The sequence below is a fragment of the Amphibalanus amphitrite genome, unplaced genomic scaffold (assembly GCF_019059575.1).
Source record: "Amphibalanus amphitrite isolate SeventyFive unplaced genomic scaffold, NRLGWU_Aamphi_draft 000111F_arrow, whole genome shotgun sequence".
Taxonomy (NCBI): Eukaryota; Metazoa; Arthropoda; class Thecostraca; order Balanomorpha; family Balanidae; genus Amphibalanus; species Amphibalanus amphitrite.
The window spans coordinates 44,413-65,768 of NW_024881606.1; the positions used below are offsets into that span (position 1 = coordinate 44,413).

The window sequence follows — 21,356 nt, forward strand, 5'->3', positions numbered from 1 at the left end:
CCCATCACACTCTGTGACGTGTATTCAGCAGACGAGCACTCAGCAGTCAGCAATGCTCGCCGCTCCTCCTACATCTCCCCCCCCCCTCAGCCCCATCCCACGCTCCTCAGCCCGCTGACCTTTTTGCCGGAGAGCCGGTGCACCACGGGTACGGGCGTGTCCTGACTGAGACGCGACCAGTCCACGGCAGGTGGCTCGAACGAGGCCGGCAGTTTGCCTGAGAGGGCACCGGGCCGGTCCCGACCGCCGCTGGCCGATGGTGACGCCTTCTGCTGCGACTCCAGCCAGTTATACACCTGTGACGGGAGGGAGACGGACGGGGATGGTCAACCAGTCAGCCAAAGGGCGAGCAAACGCAGGAGACGAGTGTGTTGGGACGGAAACCGCGAACACATGGGCTCTATTCTGTAGCTATTTGTATACTCCACTCTCTTAGCAACTTTCCCAGTAACTTGATGCGATGATTTCGCGATGCAGTATGACACGAATCCCGGTTGTACTTTCAGCTAACCCATGACCGTGAATCAGACTATAGCACGTCCGTGTGCTGAAAGCGTATATCCACACCCTGGAAAGCTTCACTTGACGGCACGGCGACTTTCCACTTACAAACAGCAAACATCTCAAACACCTCGTACCCCACCGACTCCCTCCTCCCCCACCTCCAACCCCAGCCCATCTCAAGACCAATGACCCTCTCTCGCTCTCCCAACCCACCTTCGAGTCCGGTTTATGCATGTCGTGCGCGGGCAGTGCCGAGCCCTCCTGTGAACGCCGGCTGCTCCTGCTCAGTGTGATATCAGGGAAGAGGTCGTCTCGCGCGCCGTGTGCCGGAGGCGGCAGCTGCCCGGATGCGCGCGGCACGGGTGTGATGCTGACCGATGGCGCCATGTCGCGCTGTGAGACGGCCACAGATACGGAGACAGAGGTGGCCGGCGGGGCGCTGGTCGTCTTGGCGCACAGGCCCGAGATGATCGAGTCCAGTTTGCGCCGCTTCTTTTCCTTGCCGGTGGCCTCTTCACCCTGGCGGGACGAAAAGGAAGGATGTCACATCAGCGGCCACACCAGTGGTGGTGAGGCAGGGGACAGGCTGAGACCAGCGCTGCATATCGTGCACACTGGGCTGATGCTGAGCACACTTACATATAGGTCACTGGAGTAGGTCAGCTCAGTTTATTCTGAATAGTATTTATAAATTTCATGTAAACTGCTTCAAAACACCGTTTAAAGAGCCCCTGATTCAATAAGCTTCCTGGTAGCTCCTGTTAGCAACAAAATACGGAAGGCAGCAAGCGACTCCACCCACCCACTAAAATATTCAATCATTGTTCACATCCGCTTGATAATCCAAACACTCCCAAAATACCCACCAAGACAATATCCCACACCGTCCCACCACGCCAGCGCAGCCAACCGAGCCCAGCCAGCCTTCTCACTCACCGATCGTTTCTTGAGTCGGTCCAGAGTGGAGTCAAGTCGACTGCCGAGGCCGCTGGCGGGTCGGCCGAGCCCGCCGGCCGCTCCGCCCGACCTCAGGTGCAGGTCCAGCACACCGTCATCCGTCTTCTCGCTGTGTGGAGTCGACGAGCGGCTCTTGCTCAGACTGGGGGCGATTGGGTGGGGGAGGGGGATGGGCGGGAAACAGTGTCAGACCGGGATGAAATGAATCAACGGGTGGCTCTGATGATCGTCCATGGCGGGAACGCGGTCATGCACCAGCATTTAACCCCCACAAATAATGCGATTTCAACAGTCCTGCAAGCGTTACAAACACTTAACAGTCAGACAGTCGCGAATGGGATGCAGTTTTAATGTTGTAGGGGCGACCAGACTACGTCGATCATCGTCACCTTTGATATTACATTACAAGGTCGCATTTTTCTACGCCGCTACTACCAGCGAGAAAGATTTAGTATAAACCACACCCCAACAGCAGCCTGATCTGTCTGAACCAGACGATATCACAAAATATGAAATGTTCGCAAAGCAGTCAACTAAAATTTCTGCATCGCTGACGGTCTGTCGGGACAGTGCGACCCGGTCCGACCGGCACGGAATGCCGGGGAGTGGCGCTGCGTGCAGGTGCCAACCACAGTCAGGTATCCCAGACGGACACCGGACGGGTCAGGGAGGCTCCACACAGCTGAACCGGTCAGCACCCAGTCTCATCGCCCCACCGGCGGGCGCGCCCAACCGCTACACTAACAGGTGGGGATTAAACATATGTATTATTGGTTCAGAGAGATAGAGCTGGAGGAAAATGCGGGGTGAATATGCGCCTGAATCAAACTTCAGGCCAAATTGTCAGAAGCCGTAATACAATTTCGTCAGGGTAAGGGTCGGGGCAGATTTATACTCTAGAATGCCGACTGGGACAGCTGCCGCCGGGGTCACCGACCCGAGCCGGCGCAACGTAACCGGTCCGAATGCAGAACACCGAGGGAATGTAGCCGAACACCGAGCTGCTGCAGAGCGGTCAGAGCAGACTACTCGGCCGCGTCCCCGGCATCACGGCATAAACCAGCCCCAAACGGACACCGCCACCCACTGCATGCGCGGCGAGTCTGTTAACCCCCATCAACTTCAGAGCGATCCTATAGCATTGATGATCGACAATCGAACGCGCTCCGAATACTGGTCGCGGGTGGATTTTTGCTACCGACAAATTGACGGGTGTCTGTAACAGTCAGCCGCGTCGGCCCCTTTCTGAGACCAAATATGAATGCGCAGCTGTGACGTTCACCAAAAGGAATGCCGCCGGTCGTTCAGCTCCCGGCAGAGTCCCGACATTCGGGGCACTCTGCATTGATGGCATCCGGCTTGCAACGCTGACGAATTCAAACGGTCAAACGTAGTTTGAATGGTCAATTGAAATAAAAGGACTAATCGACTTGTAGATTGCCAGGAATTCAGTCAATCATTACAAAAGGGGACTATTAACCGTACCAAATGATACAATCTACTCTCTCAGTGAGCCGAGACTAGTTCTCTCCTCCCATCCTCTGCCAGCCCTCCAGCTCTTACCTGGCCGATAAATCCAACACGTCGTCTCCCTTGGCAGCCGAGCCGTGCGACGCCGGCGCGGCGAACGAGTGCGCCGAGTGCGGCGGGCCCGGCGTCACAGCGCGCGGGCTCTGGGACGCCGGCGTCTTAAAGCTGAGGTCCATGCCGCCGTGCGCACCGCCGCCACGCGGCCCGTGCTGGTGTGCCGGCGGCGGCTGGTGGTCGTCGCCGTGCGGCGGGGGCGGCGGCGGCGGCGGCGCGTCGTCCGACTCGCCGCAGCTATCGGTGCGCGGTTTGCCCGACAGCCGGGTGATGCTCTGGAGGTTGTGGTTGAGCAGCGCGCGCAGTTTGGCCCGCTCCGAGTCGGTCTCGGTCGGGCCGTGGCGCCGCTTCCTGCCGCGCCGGTCGGCGTCGTCGGCGGTCGGCTGGCGCGGCGGCTCCGGGGTCACCTCTGCCAGGCCGCCGGGACCGGACGATGAGCCGGCGGCCACCAGGTCGGCGCCGGCGGCCGCCGCTGCTGCCGCTGCCGCCGCCGCCCGCCGGCTGGTGCCGGGCCGCGACTCGTCCCGCGGCTGGCCCACACCGATCAGGCCGGGGTCGAGCGGGTCGGTAGGCAGCGAGGAGTAGTCAACCTTAGGCCACACGCCCGTCTCCACGGCGTGCACAATGTGCTGCAGCCGCATGTGCAGCGTGTGGTCGGACGGCCAGTGGATGGGCGCCGCGTAGTTCTGGTGCAGCATCTGGATCATGGCCGCCTCCTGGAGCACCTCGGGGTCGTACAGGTGGCCGTACTTGCTGATCGACTCCTCCATCTGATAGAGGCCCATCAGCGGCTGGGAGGCGGCCGGGTTCGGCAGGCGCGGCAACACCGCCTCCTCCCTGCCCGACGCGCCGCCGGACTTCTCCGCCTTCACCTTGGTCGGCTCGGCCTCTTTGGGGCTCGGTTCTGGCGCCTCCTTCTTGGCCGCCTTGCCGTCATCGGCAGTGACTTTCTCGGCCGGCGAGGCGTCTGAATCCTTTTTGACCGGCTCCTCGGAGCCCTCCTTATCGTCAGAGTTCTCCCGATCGGCCGTCGCCGGAGTTTCGCCGTTCTCCACGTGCTCACCAGCGTCGTCACCGTTACACTTTGGCTCTTCGGCCGGTGCCGGCGCCTCGGCCGTCTCTATCACAGGTTTCTCAGAGTCACCCGACTCGGTCTTTGTCTCGCCATTGTCCTCGGCTTCCTTTTCCTTCTCCTTGCCGTCCTCTGTCGCCTCTTTCTCCTCCTCCTCCTCTCCGTGTTCCCCGTCCTTGGTCTCACCATTCGGCAGAGCCACTTCTTTCTCCCCGTTCTGATCACATTTATCGGACTTATCCTCACCCTCCTTCTCTCCTTCTTTATCTACGTCCATCTTCTCTTCCCCTTCCTCATTATCCTTCTCCTCTTTCGTCTCCTGTTCACCCTCTGTCACGTCAGCTTTCACTGCAGTTTCCGTGTTCGAGTCCGCGTTCGCGTCTGCGTTCGTCTCTGCCTTGACTGCCGGCTTGTCTGCCGTGCCGTCAGCCGCCGCCTTGTCTTCGTCCGCACCGCCATCGGCTACGGCTGCCGGCACCGCGTCACGCTTGATGGTGGCTCGCCAGTCGGCGTACTTTTGTTTGTCCTTCCTGTCGACGAGCTTCATGCCCTTCATGTGCCTGTTGACGACATCTCGGAAGGACAGGTCCGGGTCGTGCAGGATGTAGAAGCCGCTGTTGCCGATGCCGTGCCTGCAACACACGGGGAGGGAGCGGGGGCCGGTCAGCCGCGGCAGCGCGAACGGACAGTGCCATCGGTATTGATTCCGTGTCGGTCGCGGTGAAAACCCGTACTGGTATATACCCGATAGGTGTATCGGTGCCGGGTGACCACAGCACGGCCGCAGGCCAGCACCGGCCCGAAGACGGACACAACTGAGCTGGTGTCAGATCAACGGACCCGCCGCCGCACACTGAACCCCGACAGGCCCGACGTCTGATCACCGAGCCGCCTAACACAAGTGTCGGTGTCTCCTCCCCACCCTCCCCTCACTGAGCTAGGACAGATGTATGGGCGAGTCGTTGCCCCTCCCCCCACTGGGACAGGTGGAACGTGGGTGACCCCAGCGCACCCACCACCCCATCCTACACGATCAATCGATCCTAAACGCAGCCCGTTAGACAGTACCGCCATCTTTCTGTCGCTGCAAGACGCAGGACTAATTCCTGCCTGCATAACGTAAACTCGATATCCATTTAGTCCAGCCGCGTCTCAGTGTCATCAATGGAAATGATTATTGCACGTCACGAATAGCACTTTAAGCCCTGGCGGGGGCGACAGTTCAATAACTCGGGCTGGAGCGTTCCACAGACGGTGATTAACGCAAACGGTCGACACCGAGCCACGTATTACACAAGTCCTGAATGGAAAATACCCAACTCAGGCAGGCGGCCGACTTCGGGCAAACACATCTATATCGAACCGAGTCACTTTGACATAATCATTAGAACCGCGACACAATCATTACACGGCCGATTCGCCGGAGCGTCAGTCATTAATGCACGGCCGCCGGGACACAATGCCTGGCCAGAATGTCGCACTTCATGTATTATGCACGGCCACCAAGGACAGCTTGGCTGATTTGGGACGGAGCCGCGTCACCCGTCCGACACACAAATGACCGATGGACAACACGACAGGGCAGCTGTCCCAGCTAACCGGTCCGGCGCCGTCCGAAGCTCCGGCACTGGCTACCATGGAGCTCTTACATAAGAACTCTGTATGCCAGCTACTGTGCGCTCCCGGGCGCAAATGATCCCAGGCTGAGATGATCATGCCAGATTGACACCAAGGGACACAATTTACCTTCCCCTTATAAAGCGCAGGACTAGTCCCGGAAGGTCTCCTACCATCCCTTGTCATCTGTACCAAACATTCAGCATAAGTTATCCTTGAATACGACTATACTTGAAGAGCTCTAACCTCTTCAACCAGAAATCTAATCCCCTCAAACCTTCCCATCCTCTCAAAAAAGCAACACCAAAATTATCATACCATAGCCCATCCCATCCTCGGCTACTCCTCGCTCCATTCCACTGACCGATGGGCGCCGATGACGAGGTCTCGGTCGTGTTTGCCGGGCGTCCACCAGGCGGGCAGGTTGGGCGCCTCCTGGCACAGTTTGAGCCGCTCCTCCAGCTGCGGGTGCACCACCACCTCGTTCCGCAGCGTGTTGAGCAGGTCAATCCGCTCCTGCAGAGAAGAAAGGTTCGGTCAGAAACGCAATAATTGTGGGCTGAGCATGGTATTCAGATTTCGTCAATGACAACGCATGCGATATGGGACGATAAGGATTATCGATTTAACGCACACCAATCGTTTACCTGAATCCGGCATATTTTTCTGCAACTGAAATTAGTAACAGTACAAGAAGGAAAGACGTTCAAATTTATCATAATCCATACGGCTTACACTATTTTGCAAGCTCAACTATCATGATCCTCCTTCCACCCCCGTAAGGACCGGACAAAAAAAAAAAATCAAACGGGTATCAGCTGCCGCGCTCAGTCGCCAACTCGGCACCCTCCATCCACTCGACGACAGCGACCGGAGCCGCATCTGGCCCTACGCGCCGCTCCCGTGCTACGGCAATGAGCCGTATCCCCGGCCCGACTACTCCAGATGTGCGCGCCGGCCCGTATATTGCAAAGCGGTGCGGTCAGCCAACGCGGAAGGCGGTCTGCTTACGGAATGCTTACGGTACATAAGAGGATACTGATCAGCGGTTTGGACAAAAATGGAGCCTACCACGTCCGCAATGGTGGGCTGCAAATGGCCTGTGGTATTGGGATCGATTTCTCTGTCTCAATATCCATTTCTTTCCTTGAATACGCGTGTTTGCGCCCACTAAGTCCCGCGGCCAGAAATCGCCTCGTATAAGCGTTGAGATGAATATATATCACTAGTTTGACACGGCTGGGACAGTTCTCGGCCCCCAGGCCTCTTTAGCCACGCTGCTCTCGGCTACCGGGCCCAAAGCCAGCCAGTCTAAGCCCCGACAACTTACCATCAGGTAGACAGCCTGCGAGCGCGGGATGAGATCGGCGGCGGCCGGCGGCGCGGGCGTGCCAGCGGCGGCCGGCGGCGGCGGCGGTGGTGGCTCGCCGGCCGCCACCCGCTGACACATGGCTCGGAACTCGTTGTAGTATTCTGTGAGCGTGTCGTCGAGTTTCTTCTCGAGCCGAGCCGTCGCACGGAATCGGTTCCAGTCGTAGCGATTCTCCTTCCTGAGGATAGGAGAGGGAGACGGAGTCAGAGATGTCACAAACGGAAAGCAAGACGCAATGGGAGATGAAGCGACAATTAGGTAATCCACAGGAACTGAGGGCAAGCCGACATTTATAACTTGGGCATAGGACACAGTCACTCATACAATTGTGTTCATCGATAAACGATCAGTGTCCACATGCGATTTCGAGAAAATACTTATTCCTGAAAACAGCAATAAAGCATGAATGCGAATTGACATCTATATCTACTGGCAGTTAACGTTATGGCCACTGCCACCAAATCCTATTGACTACTTTGTATGATCTGATTCAGATCGTTCAAAATTATCGACTTCTAAGCGAGCAGCGCTGCACTACCCAAAGAACCACTGCTGATAAATACATCGACAGGAACCAGCCACCAAACTCACAACCCAGACCATATGTGTAAGCACAATCTGAAACTGTCAAACCGCCCCAACAACACGTCTGTTCACTGTTCAGTCCGCTGTATCCACCCCCTCCCCTCCCTCCGCGTGTCGCCGGACGGCCGTGCAGCAGTGACCTTCGACGCTCGCACGCCGTCGTCTCCGCTCCGTAATCCGCGCGGGCCGAGCGGCCACCGCAGCCATGCCGCTCGGCCGGCCGTATCGTCCGGCCATCTATGCAGCCGCGCGCCCGGCCGCCGCGCAGACACGACATTTTTGCCGATAATGCTGAATAATTCGCTGCTTATCGGAGTGTATTGACGTCGGTACGGCAAACAATTCCGAATGAGGTAATCTTCCCAGAAACGGTCGGCCAAACGGGATGAGCCGAAGGTCCACCGCTCGGCCGAGCGCGCGCGGGCCGGCGGTTCAGCCAGCTGGCGGTCCGGCCGCTCTGATCACGGGCGAGACCGGTTTGGTATTGGGAAAAACGCGGCACAACGCGGCCAACGAGTCAACAGGACACCGGCCGCGCATTGGCGCCTGATTGCCAGGAGACTCGGTGCGGACACTGCCCGCCTCCGATCGTGATCTCCCCGACCACCGTCCAGCCGATCCGCGGAGCCGGCCGACCGTATCAAACCGGTTCACGGCAGCGTGCCGCCTCCCTCCTCGCCTCCGGCCGGTCTCAGCCTCCCGCCGCGTCCACACGGCAAACACCATTGTTCGAGCGCGCACACTCGGCGCCGGCCGGCCACACACGAGCAGGGCAGCGGCGGGCTCCTCTCGCCAGGCCGCCGGACGGGAGGCGCGCCAGATGTTCACAGGGTACCGCGAACAGCAGCGCGATAACACATACCCGCAGACAGTGTTCGGACAAACGGGTGGACGTGGCGGACCGCCTGCCGAACCCAAGATTCAAGAACAAAGAGAGCCGACGCAATGACTACCAGCAGTTACATAACGCTCACAGCTGCAACGGAAAAATTTCGATAGTAGGGCATCAGAAGACGCTACGACCAAAGAAGGAACGCTGGCGATTTCTGAATAATTTTCGGCATGATACCAGTGGCATGAATTGATACGCCAAAAGTGGACAATGCCCTCATCAGTCAACACGCCATTGCATCGCACCATATTTCCACTAAATCATCTCTCGATGATCGACCTCAGCCGTCACTCTGCGGTCCTTAACTGAACAATGAACAAGCCCGGTCACTCGACGGGTCGGGCCGGTGCTTGGGAGCACCTCCGTCCGCGCCCGGGCCAGTAAATTCGCCGCAGCCGGCCGGCGGCCACTGAGGGAGCGAGGCAGCGCCTAATTACACGCCACATCAGACAGCAGCGGTCCGGTGAAGGACACCCTCGCCTCGCCGCTCTGTCCGGCGCTCAAACTCTGTCCGTGGAGCGCCGTGTGTGCGGCCTGATACGGCCGAACGACCCACCGCCTGGCGGCCGGCCGGCCGGCGGTGGCCGGAGGGAGGGGCCGGGGATACAGTGTCACGCGGCCCGGTGAGCGGCAGGACGGAGCGAGGTGGCGCGCCTGACCTTGGCGCGCGGCACGGCTCCACCCCGATATCCGGACGGTGCGGCCGCCGCTAGCTCACCGACAGCAAACATTTGAACATGTCCGATCGCTGAGGCGCTCACTCAGAGTGGCGGGACACGTGTCGAGGGTGGCAGCCGGGAGCACGGGCGGCACAAGATGGCGGATAATGGGCGCCGGAGGCAGCGTGGGCGGAGACGAGGCTCAAACATCAGCCGCAGCTGTGGCCGGGAAACGATTACCGTCAGTTGCACCGCCCGCAGCATGTCGCACCTACGACGGCAGAGACGCGACCGACGCCGAGGAGCGAATCAGCAGCGGCTGCGCCGCGCCCCGGGAAGCAAACAACTTCCGGGTAATGGGAGCCCGGTCTCCGCCTCCACACTGCGCACTTGTCGAACACAATTGCCCACAAACACTCCGAAGGACCCGCCGACCAACCGCCAGTCAACATCCCGCTATTGTAACATGCTGCTACCAGCCCGAGCCGCGGAAGAGCAACCAGATATCGTCAGTCATCATTTCAACACACACACGCACACACACGTTACCCAAGCTGCTCAGCACCCCGGTCCCCGGAAACCTACCTGTGGTACTCGACGCCAAAGGCGGCCACCACGCGCAGGAAGCTGGCCTCCTCCTGTCGTGTCCAGCGCTTCTGCGAGAGCTCCAGCTTGCGCATCTCCCGCTCGCGGACGATCTGCTCGATCTTCTCGCGCCGCTCGTTCTTCTGCAGAAGGAAACGAGGTGGTGAGATATACAGAAGGTAATCATTGGCTCTAAACATGTGAACGGAACTCTGTCCAAATCGTATCTACGGCTTGAATGCTATAAGGCGTCAACAGTCCACATGTGTCGTGCAGTCATTGCCCAATCGCACCACGTAGCAAAGACAAGAAAAAAAAAGACTGCGGTTGTCCACTTAGCATTCAAACCTATAAAATACTCGTTCACCGCTAGCCACATTCCATCAGACCGACCACAGGACGCACGCTACCCTCGCCCTCTTTATGCCGGGCTGACCGCGCCCCTGCCACCTCTCCCTCCTCGCGGTACTCGACCGGCAGTGGCTGCGTGTTTGTCCGATCAACATCACAGCAGCGGGCACCGGGCCGGCCGGCCGGGCCGCCTCGTTTACATACCACCGGACCGCTGCCGCGGCGCGTCTGGACCGGCCATAAATACAATCGTGCCACGCCGGCCCCTGCGCGCCGCCGCCGCCGGAGCCGCCGGGCGGCGGCGTGGTGAACCACCCGGACGATTCGGGCTGATGTCTCAGCTCGGCCTCGACCGCCGCTCGGCCATATTGACATGTTGCTCGACAGAGGGCGCCAGGCGGCGGGCGGGCGGTCCGGGGGCGGTTTGCTCACCCATCCTCTCGTCGCATCTCCAGCGGCCTCGCACCGAGGCTCGCTCCCACGGCCGAGCCGGCCCTCTGCCAGTTCCGGCCGCCCCCTCCCCTTCCGGCCGGTCCATCTAGGGCGGCCTCCTCCGCTCAGCCCGCGCCGCGCAGGGCAGACCGGGGGCGCCCACCGCTAATGAGACACAGCCATCAGGCGCCGGGCCACTCGGCGGCGGTGGCTGTCGTCTCGGGCCTCGGACGGCGCCGGCGCGCACCACCGCCGGCCGTGTATTGATCACTGGCCACCGGACAATTCACATTTGTTCATCCACTCGGGATGATCGGCCCGCCGGCGAGTCGGCCCCCGGATCACTGTCACCGTCTCCTGCGCGGGAGTCAGCGGCGACGGATACCAGCGGGGAGGGGCGGGCGGCGGTAGGGCCGACCCCAATGAGTCGCCCGCCCACCGCGCCGGAGGAGCAGCGACGGCCGGGTCGCAGCAGCGCCGGTGTCGTTGGAGGCGCGGCGACTGTCGGCTGCGGCTCAAAGTGGCTGCCGATCGACCGAATCGGCCGGGCCGAGCGGTGCCCGAGCGGCGGCCGCTCTCCCGGGCCGATCGTCAATCAGCCCCGGCACGACAGGTGACCAATGTCGCCGGCGGCAGACGACCCGCCGCCCGCGCCACTCCGCGGCCGGCCCGGCCGGCGTATAAATAGCCGCCGATAGGCCGAGCAGCCGGGCCGGTGGCAAACAACACGGCGGTCTGCGCGGCCGGCCGTGTGAATTGAGGGGTGGCACACTGGCAGGGTGACAGCGGCCACCGCTGAGCGCGAGCCAAACACGCCCGCCGCCGCCGCTGTGCTGAGGAGGTCCCTGTCTGCCGCAGTCACAGGGGCGCTCTATGCTTTCCGAAGTGCTGAATCCAACAGAAGTATTATTGTTATGATGTTTGTTAGCGCGCACGAGGTTCAGTTTTCAGCATTGACGAGACCTGGATGTGAACTACTCAGCGTATTATAACATCACATATGATAATAAAAAAAAATGCCGCCGCCCGAGCAACAACCGATGATTCAGTCAACAGAGGTTATTCCCATGAAAATCATTCAAATACAACTTATATCAGAAGCCAATCAACCTCGGGTGTTATAGGCGGTTCACAATGAGGAAAGGAGATGCTTTTCATTGAGGAGAGTAGGACGTCCTACAACGACCCACTACCGTGAGAAAATCGATGAAAAGCGACTTCCCGTTGTAGATGCCTTGGACGGTAGAGTAGCCAAGCGTCAAAAGCTCAGGGAGTATTAGGCAGCCACTGCACTGTATTTAAAAGTATAATACAATGTTATTGCTCATCAGCAAAGAAGGAAGTTCGAAAAGGACGAAGATAGGTGCTGGTAAGCCCGCCAACAGTCGAATAATCGCGGGCGATCGAATCATTCGATCTTCGCAAGCTGAATTTATGTGCCAATCCCCGCTAATGAGCAAACGCTGTAAAACAGCATATGATACTATAAAACATATGGCGTACGATCTCAGCATCTATGACAACCACGTAATTTCGATTATGTTTTAAAGGGCAATCAAATTTTCAACAATCGTTAATGTCACTTAGCAGATTCAGTCCGTAACCTGCCCCAGCCTCCTCGTATGCCAAAGTAACTACCCATCGTACCTGAGCCAGCATACTTTACGCTGAGCACAGAACATTGTCAGCATATTCGAATGATGAAGTCCTGGTCACAAACCAGGCCGACGTATGACCAGCATGCGCTGGGTAGGCATTTTCAGGCCAAGGGGGCATTTCCGGAAAAGCTTGTCAATAGTTACGTATGGAATTTACCGCCAAGCGTTAGTAAAATTCGAAATCTGCTCGCAGTTTTTCACAAATATTTTGCCGATTGACTCCATGGGAAAATACCCACACGTGAAAATGGGCATGCTCCAGCCTGGTACAATGAGCATGGAAACTCGATAATTGCTCGCCGGATGAGCGGTGGTACAGTGGCCTCCTGTGTCGCTCTACCACCTCAGCCGTCCACTGATCAATAGGCCGGACGGAGAGCTGCCTCCGATCCCAATCCCACTGCGCGGACGTGCCAGTCGCCCGTCACCGTCAGCACCCCTCCCCACCCATCCACCGCCGCGCCGTGTCGCCCTCTCCCGGGGCCGGCCGTCACTCAGCGTCTCATTTGTAGGCGGCGCGCGGCGCCAGGTCGTTACACCAATACCGGAGGTGACGGCGCCGGCCGCCGCGCCGACCCCGCCACCCGCTCTGTACGGAGCTCCACCCCTGGCTGACGGCAGATCCGTCGGAGGTCGGCGTCCGTCTCATCCGCCGCACCACACTGTGCGGCGCGTAGCATCTCCAAATAACCTCCCCATTTCACACTTCAATCCACACACACACCAACGTCTCTTAGATTATCATCCAGCGCATATAATCTCCCGTCAAATTTCCCAAAAACCTCTGCCCGTCTCTCCCGGCATCTCCACTTCATCACACTCGTCTTTCAAATATCTCCGCGAACATCATCCTGGCCGGCTCGGCGCCACCGCTGGCAGGAGCCTCCGTCCGCCCATCGTCGGCCACCGGGAGCCGGCTGCGGACAATACGGTCCGGCCGGCGGTCCGGTCCGTCGCCAGCGGCGATCGCTCAGTGTCGCCGCCCCGTATCGACGCCAGCCTCATCTCTGGATCGGCCCACCGACCGCCGCCGCCGGCCTCCGCTGGCACATCACGCGAGACAAAGCGGCCGGGCCCGGGCCGGCAGAGGCGGCGCCACCGGCCGCCGGCCGGCGCTGCACGGCCCGGCGACCCCGGCACGGCGCTCGCAGCGCACCGCAACCAGCCGGCGGCTTTCTCTCTCGGCCGGCCGCACGGAGCGTGACGTCACTTCCGCCGTGGCCGCGTCACGGCGGCGCGTCTCGGCGAGACGGACAGCGGGGGCAGCACCGTCCACCGTAGCTCACCCGCTCCTCCCAAACAACCACCGCACCACAACACACCGACACCAGCGCTCGGCGCTACTCACTCGTTATGTGCCACAGCTCATCTCTCTTGCCTTCCATCCACTACAGCGCGCTGAGATATCACCCACGTCTCAGCACTACACCACTGTATCGGTCCGCGCGCGGCAGCGTGTCACCGGCGGCGGCGGCGGCCGCTCAACTGACCGCGGCCGCCCGCCCGCGCCGCCGCCGCTCGCCGCTCGGAGCCGATCGGCACGCACGGCCGGCCGGCGGCGGCGGCGGCGGACCACACGATCGGCGCCCGGTTGAGATGTCAGCGCGGTCGCGCGGCGGCGGCCGTCTCTCGGTCGATACGTCCGTCTGTGGGTCCGCCGCCCGGCCGGCCGCCGGTCGGCTCATTTATAATTAACGCGCCGGCCGTTTGCCAGGTGGCGCTCAGTCAGTCGGCGCGCGCTCAACGCGTCTCCTCTCCGGCGGTGACGGGGAGGGGGTCCCGCGGACAGGGACTCACACAGCACGGCGATGTGAGGCGCGGCGCGGGACAGCTGGCTTGTTTGTGAACTTGTTTGGCAGCGGCAGCGGTGGCGGTGGCGGTGGCGAGAGGGCCCGTCAAATTACCGTCACAGAGCGAGTGAAAGCCCGACGGACATTAGTCGCTGCCGTACAGCACACACGCCACACACCGGGACACGGGCGGGCATCGGGCGACCGTTGTGCAACCGAGTCGCAGGCCCGCCGCCGCGTGTGCCGGGTCGGTGTGTGCAAACAATGTCGGTGAAACCGGACGATTGTTGTCGCCACAACGGTAGCCGGGTCTGTACAAAACACGGATGATAATACCCGAGGAAGAGCTACAAACATGGTCCGAGCCTGCAGCCAATGGACCAATACACACAAATGATAAAGGCAAACTCCTGCATCAAAAAGTTCGAGACCAGCGGTCAGTTATTTAGCGAGAAAGATGCACCTTTTACCAGCACTCAAATGTCATTCGTTTACAACCGGCTGTCAACCGATCCCCCACATCATTTCCTCCAACCCGAGCGTCACCAACCAGCGCCACTCCCGTTGGCCGCTGCAGTCGCCCGCCCACCCTCCGGCCAACAAACCAGCTACATCCGGGAGCTGGCCCGAGCCGTCCAAATGGCGACAGATGCCTGTGTCTGATTGATCGGCCAGGTTTGCCGAACGGCCGCCGCCGGCATCCCCACAGCCGGCCGGCCGGTCCTGCCGTGCCCACTGACGCCGGCACAAAGTCGCCACCGGCTCACCAACCGGTGGCTGAATATTAATAGACAGGTTTCTCAGCAGACTTGTCGAAATAGGTGCTGCAGATCCGCGATGGTAATGCTGTGGTTAGAAGTGGAAGATGTACCATTTGACCCGAGCTGTACCGATATTCAGGAAGGATGAATTTTGAGGATGAAATGAAAGCATGATGCATGAGTGGTTAAACCAGATATGAATTACTTTTCATTTCAAACTATTGTGGACGAGATGGAGTCTTGTCATCCCACTTCCACAAATGAGATCGTTGAAGTAATTTGTACAGCAGTTTCAATGAGTGCTGAATTTCCCTGCTTGAGAAGCATTTCTCAGCACAGAAGTCCACCACCAACCCAGCCGTATGTCAACGCGAGCGAAAAAGGCTCCCTCGAAATGTCGCAAGAATAGCAGCTGCAGCGGATGGGCTATTTCTGCATCCTATGAGCCTCAGTTGTTTTAGCACCAAAGTATGTGTTTCAGTAAACTGTGATGCACCTAGTTAACATGACGTGCAATTACTTTTGGTGCAGCGTCCGGCACAGTGCTTTGCTGAATTTAAGCACCGATGTAAAGGCCGATGTAAAAAGGAAAACACGATGATTAAATTTTATCACACAAAAGCAATGATTTAGGCTCCATCTCGTTACAAAGCACCCAGAAATCGCTCTATTACGATCCATTATGTTGATTTCATTACACAATCCACCCCAGAAGTCCCCGCACGCTAGCCAGCCATCTTCCGATCTTGTCGCCACCGCCTGTCAATGCAACAGTGAGCCCATCTCTCTCTCTGAGCCAGTCCAGCACCCCCGCTGGGCCGGTCGGCCGGCGAGTCTGTCGGACGACACCCCGCCTTTCACCCCGACTGTCCGGAACGGGTCAGGATGTGGGCGGCACGCCGCCACCGAAGCCGTACCGTCCCGGTTACAGCGCGGGGGACGGGCCGCAGCCGGGACGGCCGGGGAATACTCTGGACTCTGGAGGGGACGTGCCGCGTGATATCAGCTTATGATGCGCTTGGTAGCGCCAACTTAAAAAAAAAAATCGAATGGACACTAACTGCTGGGTTACAGAAGAATAATGAAAAGGCAAAATGCTTCCGGAAGATCTCATCATATCCATGAGAAATTAACGTAACAGTTATGGAATGATACTATGGCACTCCGATTTTGAGAGCAGTGAAGCCTGAAGTGGAAGACTAACCTCGAATTTGAAAGAAAAAGAAATGAAGATGCACCGGACTTGCGCCGGAGCATCTTCTAAACGATATTCATAGACAGCATATGACTACTAAAATAAACCTACATTATTGACATTAAAAACGATTATTCTACCTACCCTGTAAAGGCAAACAAGCGACGTGCGAGTTCGGACGCTTGTCGACCCGCCGACCGATTGTCAGAGGCTCAGAAATCACATTACCACTGATCTATCTACGGAGTACGGTTACTCGTGTCATCACAGACGACCTACTCCCCCGCCACCGTCACAACTAGGGCGACACGGAGTCGACACACGCTGACAGGCACGACTGACGTCAGTACAGGCACCAGGGGCGGACACTGGCTCCCAGGAACAAATGACATCACCTGAACAACTGCTCTGCTCGGAAATCTGAGCGGTGGTGATGATTGGAGCATACCGTTTCCACGAAACGCATCTGATTAGTCAGGATACTTTGTCGGGGTGAAGAAATGACGTTTGAACTGGTTTTGAGTGAGCCTGTAGCCTGGATGTAGATATATGCTTAGTAACCACGTCGGTACCAGCAGTCTAACAACTGTTAGAAAAGAGGCTCAAATAGGAGCCCGCTGGTGGAACGGATACCTCTCACGACATCAGCTCAAATCGGAGCCGGGTGTGGAACGAAAACCTTTGAGTCATGAGTCACGATTGCGGGGCTTACACACGACTGCTGCAGTGCTCAGCTGACCCGCAGACACGTCACGACTCGATGATAGGGGCCGCCGCGGCCCCTCGGGCAGGGCCTCACGGGGAAGTACAGAGTTTCCTGTCCCAGCAGGCCCCGCCGAGCCCAGCTGATTGCAGTCTCTCGTGTAACACCACTACTGCCCTCTCTAGGAGCCAGGGTCAACTCGACACGGCGTTTCGGATGAAAAGCAGCGGAGCTTTCGGGAGAGTTCCAGTGCTTTCTTTCAGTCGTACTGGAACAACTCCCACTCGCTTCAAGCAAGCATTCAGCCGCAAATAAGTTCCTTAACATGCCACAAATAGAAGACGCACTCATCCATCGGAACATATCCCATCACGCACTCACACCTACATCACCACTCGAACCACAAAACACCACTCACGCAGTCACGGCTGCGCAGTGAGCAGCGTCTAGCACCCTTTCATACTTCTCAACACAGACACAGCCCTACACCCAACCACGTCCATGCACCATCCCCACCCTCCCCATCCCATGATAACACTCACGCGCGCCTGGGCCTGCATTTTCTGCTCCTCCTTCTTATAGTTCCGCTGGTAGGCGGTGACCATGCGTCTGAGACGCGTGTTCAGGTCGGCGTTGGCCGGGAACGGCAGACGGTCGCCGGACATGGACGGACCCGGGCCGGCAGACGTCACTGCCGACTGCTCGGACGCGGTGGAGGGCGCCGGTGTCGAGGCGCGCGTCGTGTCCGAGCTGGGCGCCGGCGACGCCACCGCTGACGAGATGGTGTCCTCCTTGTCCAGGTCGTCGTCGGGTCCGCTGTGGAGCGGGATAGGGGGACAGACAAAGGTTAGAAGACGGCGATCACTAGAACGTCACATTGGTCAGAAGAGGCTAACAGAAAATGAATGCCTAAATAATTAAGAACTGGGAATTAGCATTCAGCTGTGGCGGAATTCCCGCACTGTATCCTCACACGCTTATCCCAAGCATGTTGCAAGGCATGCCAACTGCCACTACCCTCCACCATACAAACACCAACGCCCCTCCCTGATTATCTGGCCAGTCCCTCCCCTCCCGCGCCACCAGTGTCACTCACGCGTCCGTGTCAGTCTCGGCCGTGTCAGTGCCAGGCGCGGCGCCCTCGGGAGGACCGCAGCGCCCCAGGAACGACAGCGCAGGGTCCAGCCGCATCTGGTGGTAGCGCTCGTAGCCGTGCTTGTAGGTGCCGACGAGAAGCGAACGGTCGGCATCGGCGTCCCACCAGCCGGTCGGCGGCTGGTCCAGCCAGGGCGTCTGCATGTTCAGCTCACTGCCGGCGCACGGTAGGGTAGTGTTACGATACATGATGCTACCGCGGGGCAGGGACAATCGAGCATTGAGACGTGGTGGAGCGAAACACGATATAGGGGAGCCGCTCAAATTATGTAAGAAATGTCGCATTTCTTATGAAAAGAAGAAGGTGCTGTAAAATTACCATAAGGCATAATCATTAATCAAATTATAAATTCAAATTCATCCACGAGTTCATGCTTCATTTATTGAACCTGTTGCGCTGAGTATTGCAGTAACATTTTTATGAAGCAGACCTGTAACAATGCAGCCGGACAGGCTAAGAATCCCCATGCCGCGAGCACTCACCTGACGGGCACGTTGTCCATGATTTTGGGCGCCAGGTCGCCGATAATCTCCGTCTGCACGTAAAACAGCATGCGCACCCGGAGCAGCACCTTGTTGGAGTGCCGGTTCAGGTGGCGGTGGTAGCTGCGGTCCAGGTACACCTCCGTGTTGTACCGCTTGTCCTTGCTCCAGTCGGATTCCTCCATGTATTGGGCTACCATCTTGGCCTCACGCTGCTTCTTCTTGCCCTTTCGGCCGCGAGGCACGGGTGCCGACAGTCCCGCTGGGGAGGGAAACAGGGGGGGGGGGGCTCAGTAGGGTGTCGCCTGATGATGCAGGCATAAACAAACAAAACAAAACAAACTTCTAACAAACAAAAATAAATTTGAAGTAGCAAATTGAGACAGATGCATGATGACCGATCAGGATTCCAGGGTTGTCATTGGAAAATGTCACCATAGAACTGACTCGAAAAGTGATCATGCATGTTCACTTTGCGAGATCACTACGCTTGAAATGTTATTCACCTACATTCCACCAATTCCCATCTTTCGCCGGGGCCTACGTCGTATCACCTATCACAGCCCGTATCACGTATCACACGCCCGGTCGCCGGCGTCTATCGCTTCCCATCGACCGGCAGCCGTCTCCTGCGCGGCGTCGGCGACCCCCGGCCCATTACACCGGTAACACCGCCCTCCCGGCGGCGGGCGCAGGGCAGGCGGCTGCACGGCTCCGATTACGGCCGCCGCCACTGTCATCGCGGCGCGCCCGGCCGATCCGCCGGCCAGCCGACGCAGGGTCATCTATCAGCCGCTCGCCGCGCCGGGGGCCGCTCTCTGATCAATACGGCAGAGCTGTCTGTCGCTGCGTCTCCCCACTCTCCAGCCAGTCTCACACAATCCCCTCCCGTCTCCGGCACAAATCAGCTCCACCGCTCAAACTAGCTGGAGGCGTGGGAAGGAGGGCGGGGTGCTGAATCTCCCACCTACACGGAATGGAGCAGACGGGTCCGAAATAACACTCACCTATATGGTTTTGTCCCAGCTTCGATGTGTCCTGGTTGCTGGGCGAAATGAGATCAAAGATAAAGCCTCGAATCTTGTCATCTCCCTTGTACACCTTGATGCACTGGAGCAGCTGAAAAAAGAGAATACCAGTCATACAATTGTTCGTATTTGTCTAAACTGCTCTCAAACCCCAATGGAAAGAAAGACCGCTCGCTTATTATCACGGTCAGCAATCTGAATCATTATATGGAAAACCGCACAAACAAATAATTAGCAAAATGCAATACTAATCAGCGACTTGGGCCGTCTCTAACAAATTATCTATCAGCTCCAAAAACTTAAAATGTAAGAAAGGAGGCACCGCACAGAGAATGCAGCCAGAGCGTAACAATCAAAATGTAATCAAAATGTAAGTGCCACGTCACTCCATGTCAACGCAGCTCGGCATCAGACCAAATACCCCACCCAGTCCTAAAAACTAAAGTAATCTTGCTACAAACAACATCCGGCGGAAGGCACAGCCACGTCCCGAGTCCCGACCCGGCAGCCGCCGCCACCCGACGACGACCGACACCCGTTCGCGCTCCGCCCCTGCGCCGCAAATCCACGTATGTCCACGGTTGCCGCGCCGCCAGGGGTGCATGGGCAGCAGCCGCACATAACCCGGCCGCCGTCTGGGCCAGCCGGCGGCTGAGCGGAGCAGCCAGCTGGCAGTTCGTACCCCACCCGGCAGTAGCTGCCCATACCGCGGCCGGCACAGGGTGGGGTCTGCCTCCGACACACCAACAGCCGGGCGCGGCGCACACCTGTTGCGGGAGTACACTGCCCCAGCAGCTGCCCATACCGGCGCTCCGCGGAGGAGGCGGTCAGAGTCGCTGAACCGTGACCCCGGGGACGTCGTATCAATATGGGCCTTAGGACGTCGGGCGGAGGCCCACCGCTAGTAGATGCACATACCGCGTCCGTCCCGCTGCGGTCGCCGACAGGACAGTAGTACGGTCCCCGGCCACCAGACGAACATAACCAGCTACTCGGCCCAGTTTGGACACCCCACCGTGGCCAAAATCCGCGCCGCGTGCTGGCACACCAGACGAACATAACCTCGGTCCTCCAATCATACGTAGCGTTGTCAGCGTGGCCACGGACCTTTTTGATATGTTCTGGCGTTACCTTTTTTCCATTGAACAAACGTACAAAATTGAAGTTTACTTGAACCCAAATAAAACTGGCGCAATGTGTACCGCCACCTTCAGCCTCAAAACGTTCCTTGTTTCAAGCTCTATCAATATCAGTCGGCTAATCGTGCATTTATTAAAAACTGAGGTGGTACCTGGGGGGTAGAAGCACCCAAAGTCGGGTCTCTTTAACATTGGGTTGGTGGTGAAATTCAATGATTTGGGACTTTGCTGGCTTCCTCGTCTTACATTATATCAGTGGGTACGCCACCTTCAAGCTATACTGATAGAGCTATCAATTCTAAAACTACTGGCGCTTGGTTCGGCATCATTCGACAAATACCCAACTGGTACCTTGGGGGTAAAAAAACTTCCGACTGGAAAATATAGAGGAAGGACATGGGTTCAAATCTCATCGCCGACAGAGTTTTTGCGTGTTCGGGTATTAACCCGCGCCCTGCTGGGGGGGGGGGTGTTTGAACACCCCCCCTTGTGGTTTTTCGCGAATATCTCAAAAACGGCGGCGCGGAGCGCCGCCGTTTTTGGTACACCTTATCATACATCAATTCTACACATGTTGTGAAAATTTCAGACCAAGGTCATTCAAGGTCAGGTCACCAGGTCACTTGAAGTGACCTCACCTCATAAAAAGTTTCAATGTCTGTCATAGCTACACCGAGTGACCGATTGCTTTGAAACTTTCAGCGATTGCTAAGAGCAATAGCATGTACAAAATGTATATCTCAGAATTTTGATATCGATGACCTAAGGTCAGGTCAATTTTGCGACCTCCCCGTTATAAGTCAATGGGAGAAAATTGAAATGCGCCTCTTTTGG

At 58.1% G+C, this 21,356-nt stretch overlaps 1 protein-coding gene across 2 annotated transcripts in view; it reads right to left on the reverse strand.

The window, feature by feature from the left end:
* Positions 1–21,356, reverse strand: part of LOC122380987 — a 70,111-nt gene that overhangs the window by 4,348 nt on the left and 44,407 nt on the right. For both annotated transcript variants that reach the window (XM_043364637.1, XM_043364638.1), the window contains 11 exons: positions 19,363–19,474; positions 18,356–18,617; positions 17,814–18,026; positions 17,260–17,533; positions 9,828–9,970; positions 7,065–7,284; positions 6,099–6,250; positions 3,025–4,749; positions 1,441–1,603; positions 718–1,023; positions 120–296 (listed from right to left, as the gene is read on the reverse strand). In XM_043364637.1, the coding sequence (XP_043220572.1) occupies positions 120–296; positions 718–1,023; positions 1,441–1,603; positions 3,025–4,749; positions 6,099–6,250; positions 7,065–7,284; positions 9,828–9,970; positions 17,260–17,533; positions 17,814–18,026; positions 18,356–18,617; positions 19,363–19,474 (3,747 nt within the window). The remainder of the gene's footprint in view (positions 1–119; positions 297–717; positions 1,024–1,440; positions 1,604–3,024; positions 4,750–6,098; positions 6,251–7,064; positions 7,285–9,827; positions 9,971–17,259; positions 17,534–17,813; positions 18,027–18,355; positions 18,618–19,362; positions 19,475–21,356) is intronic.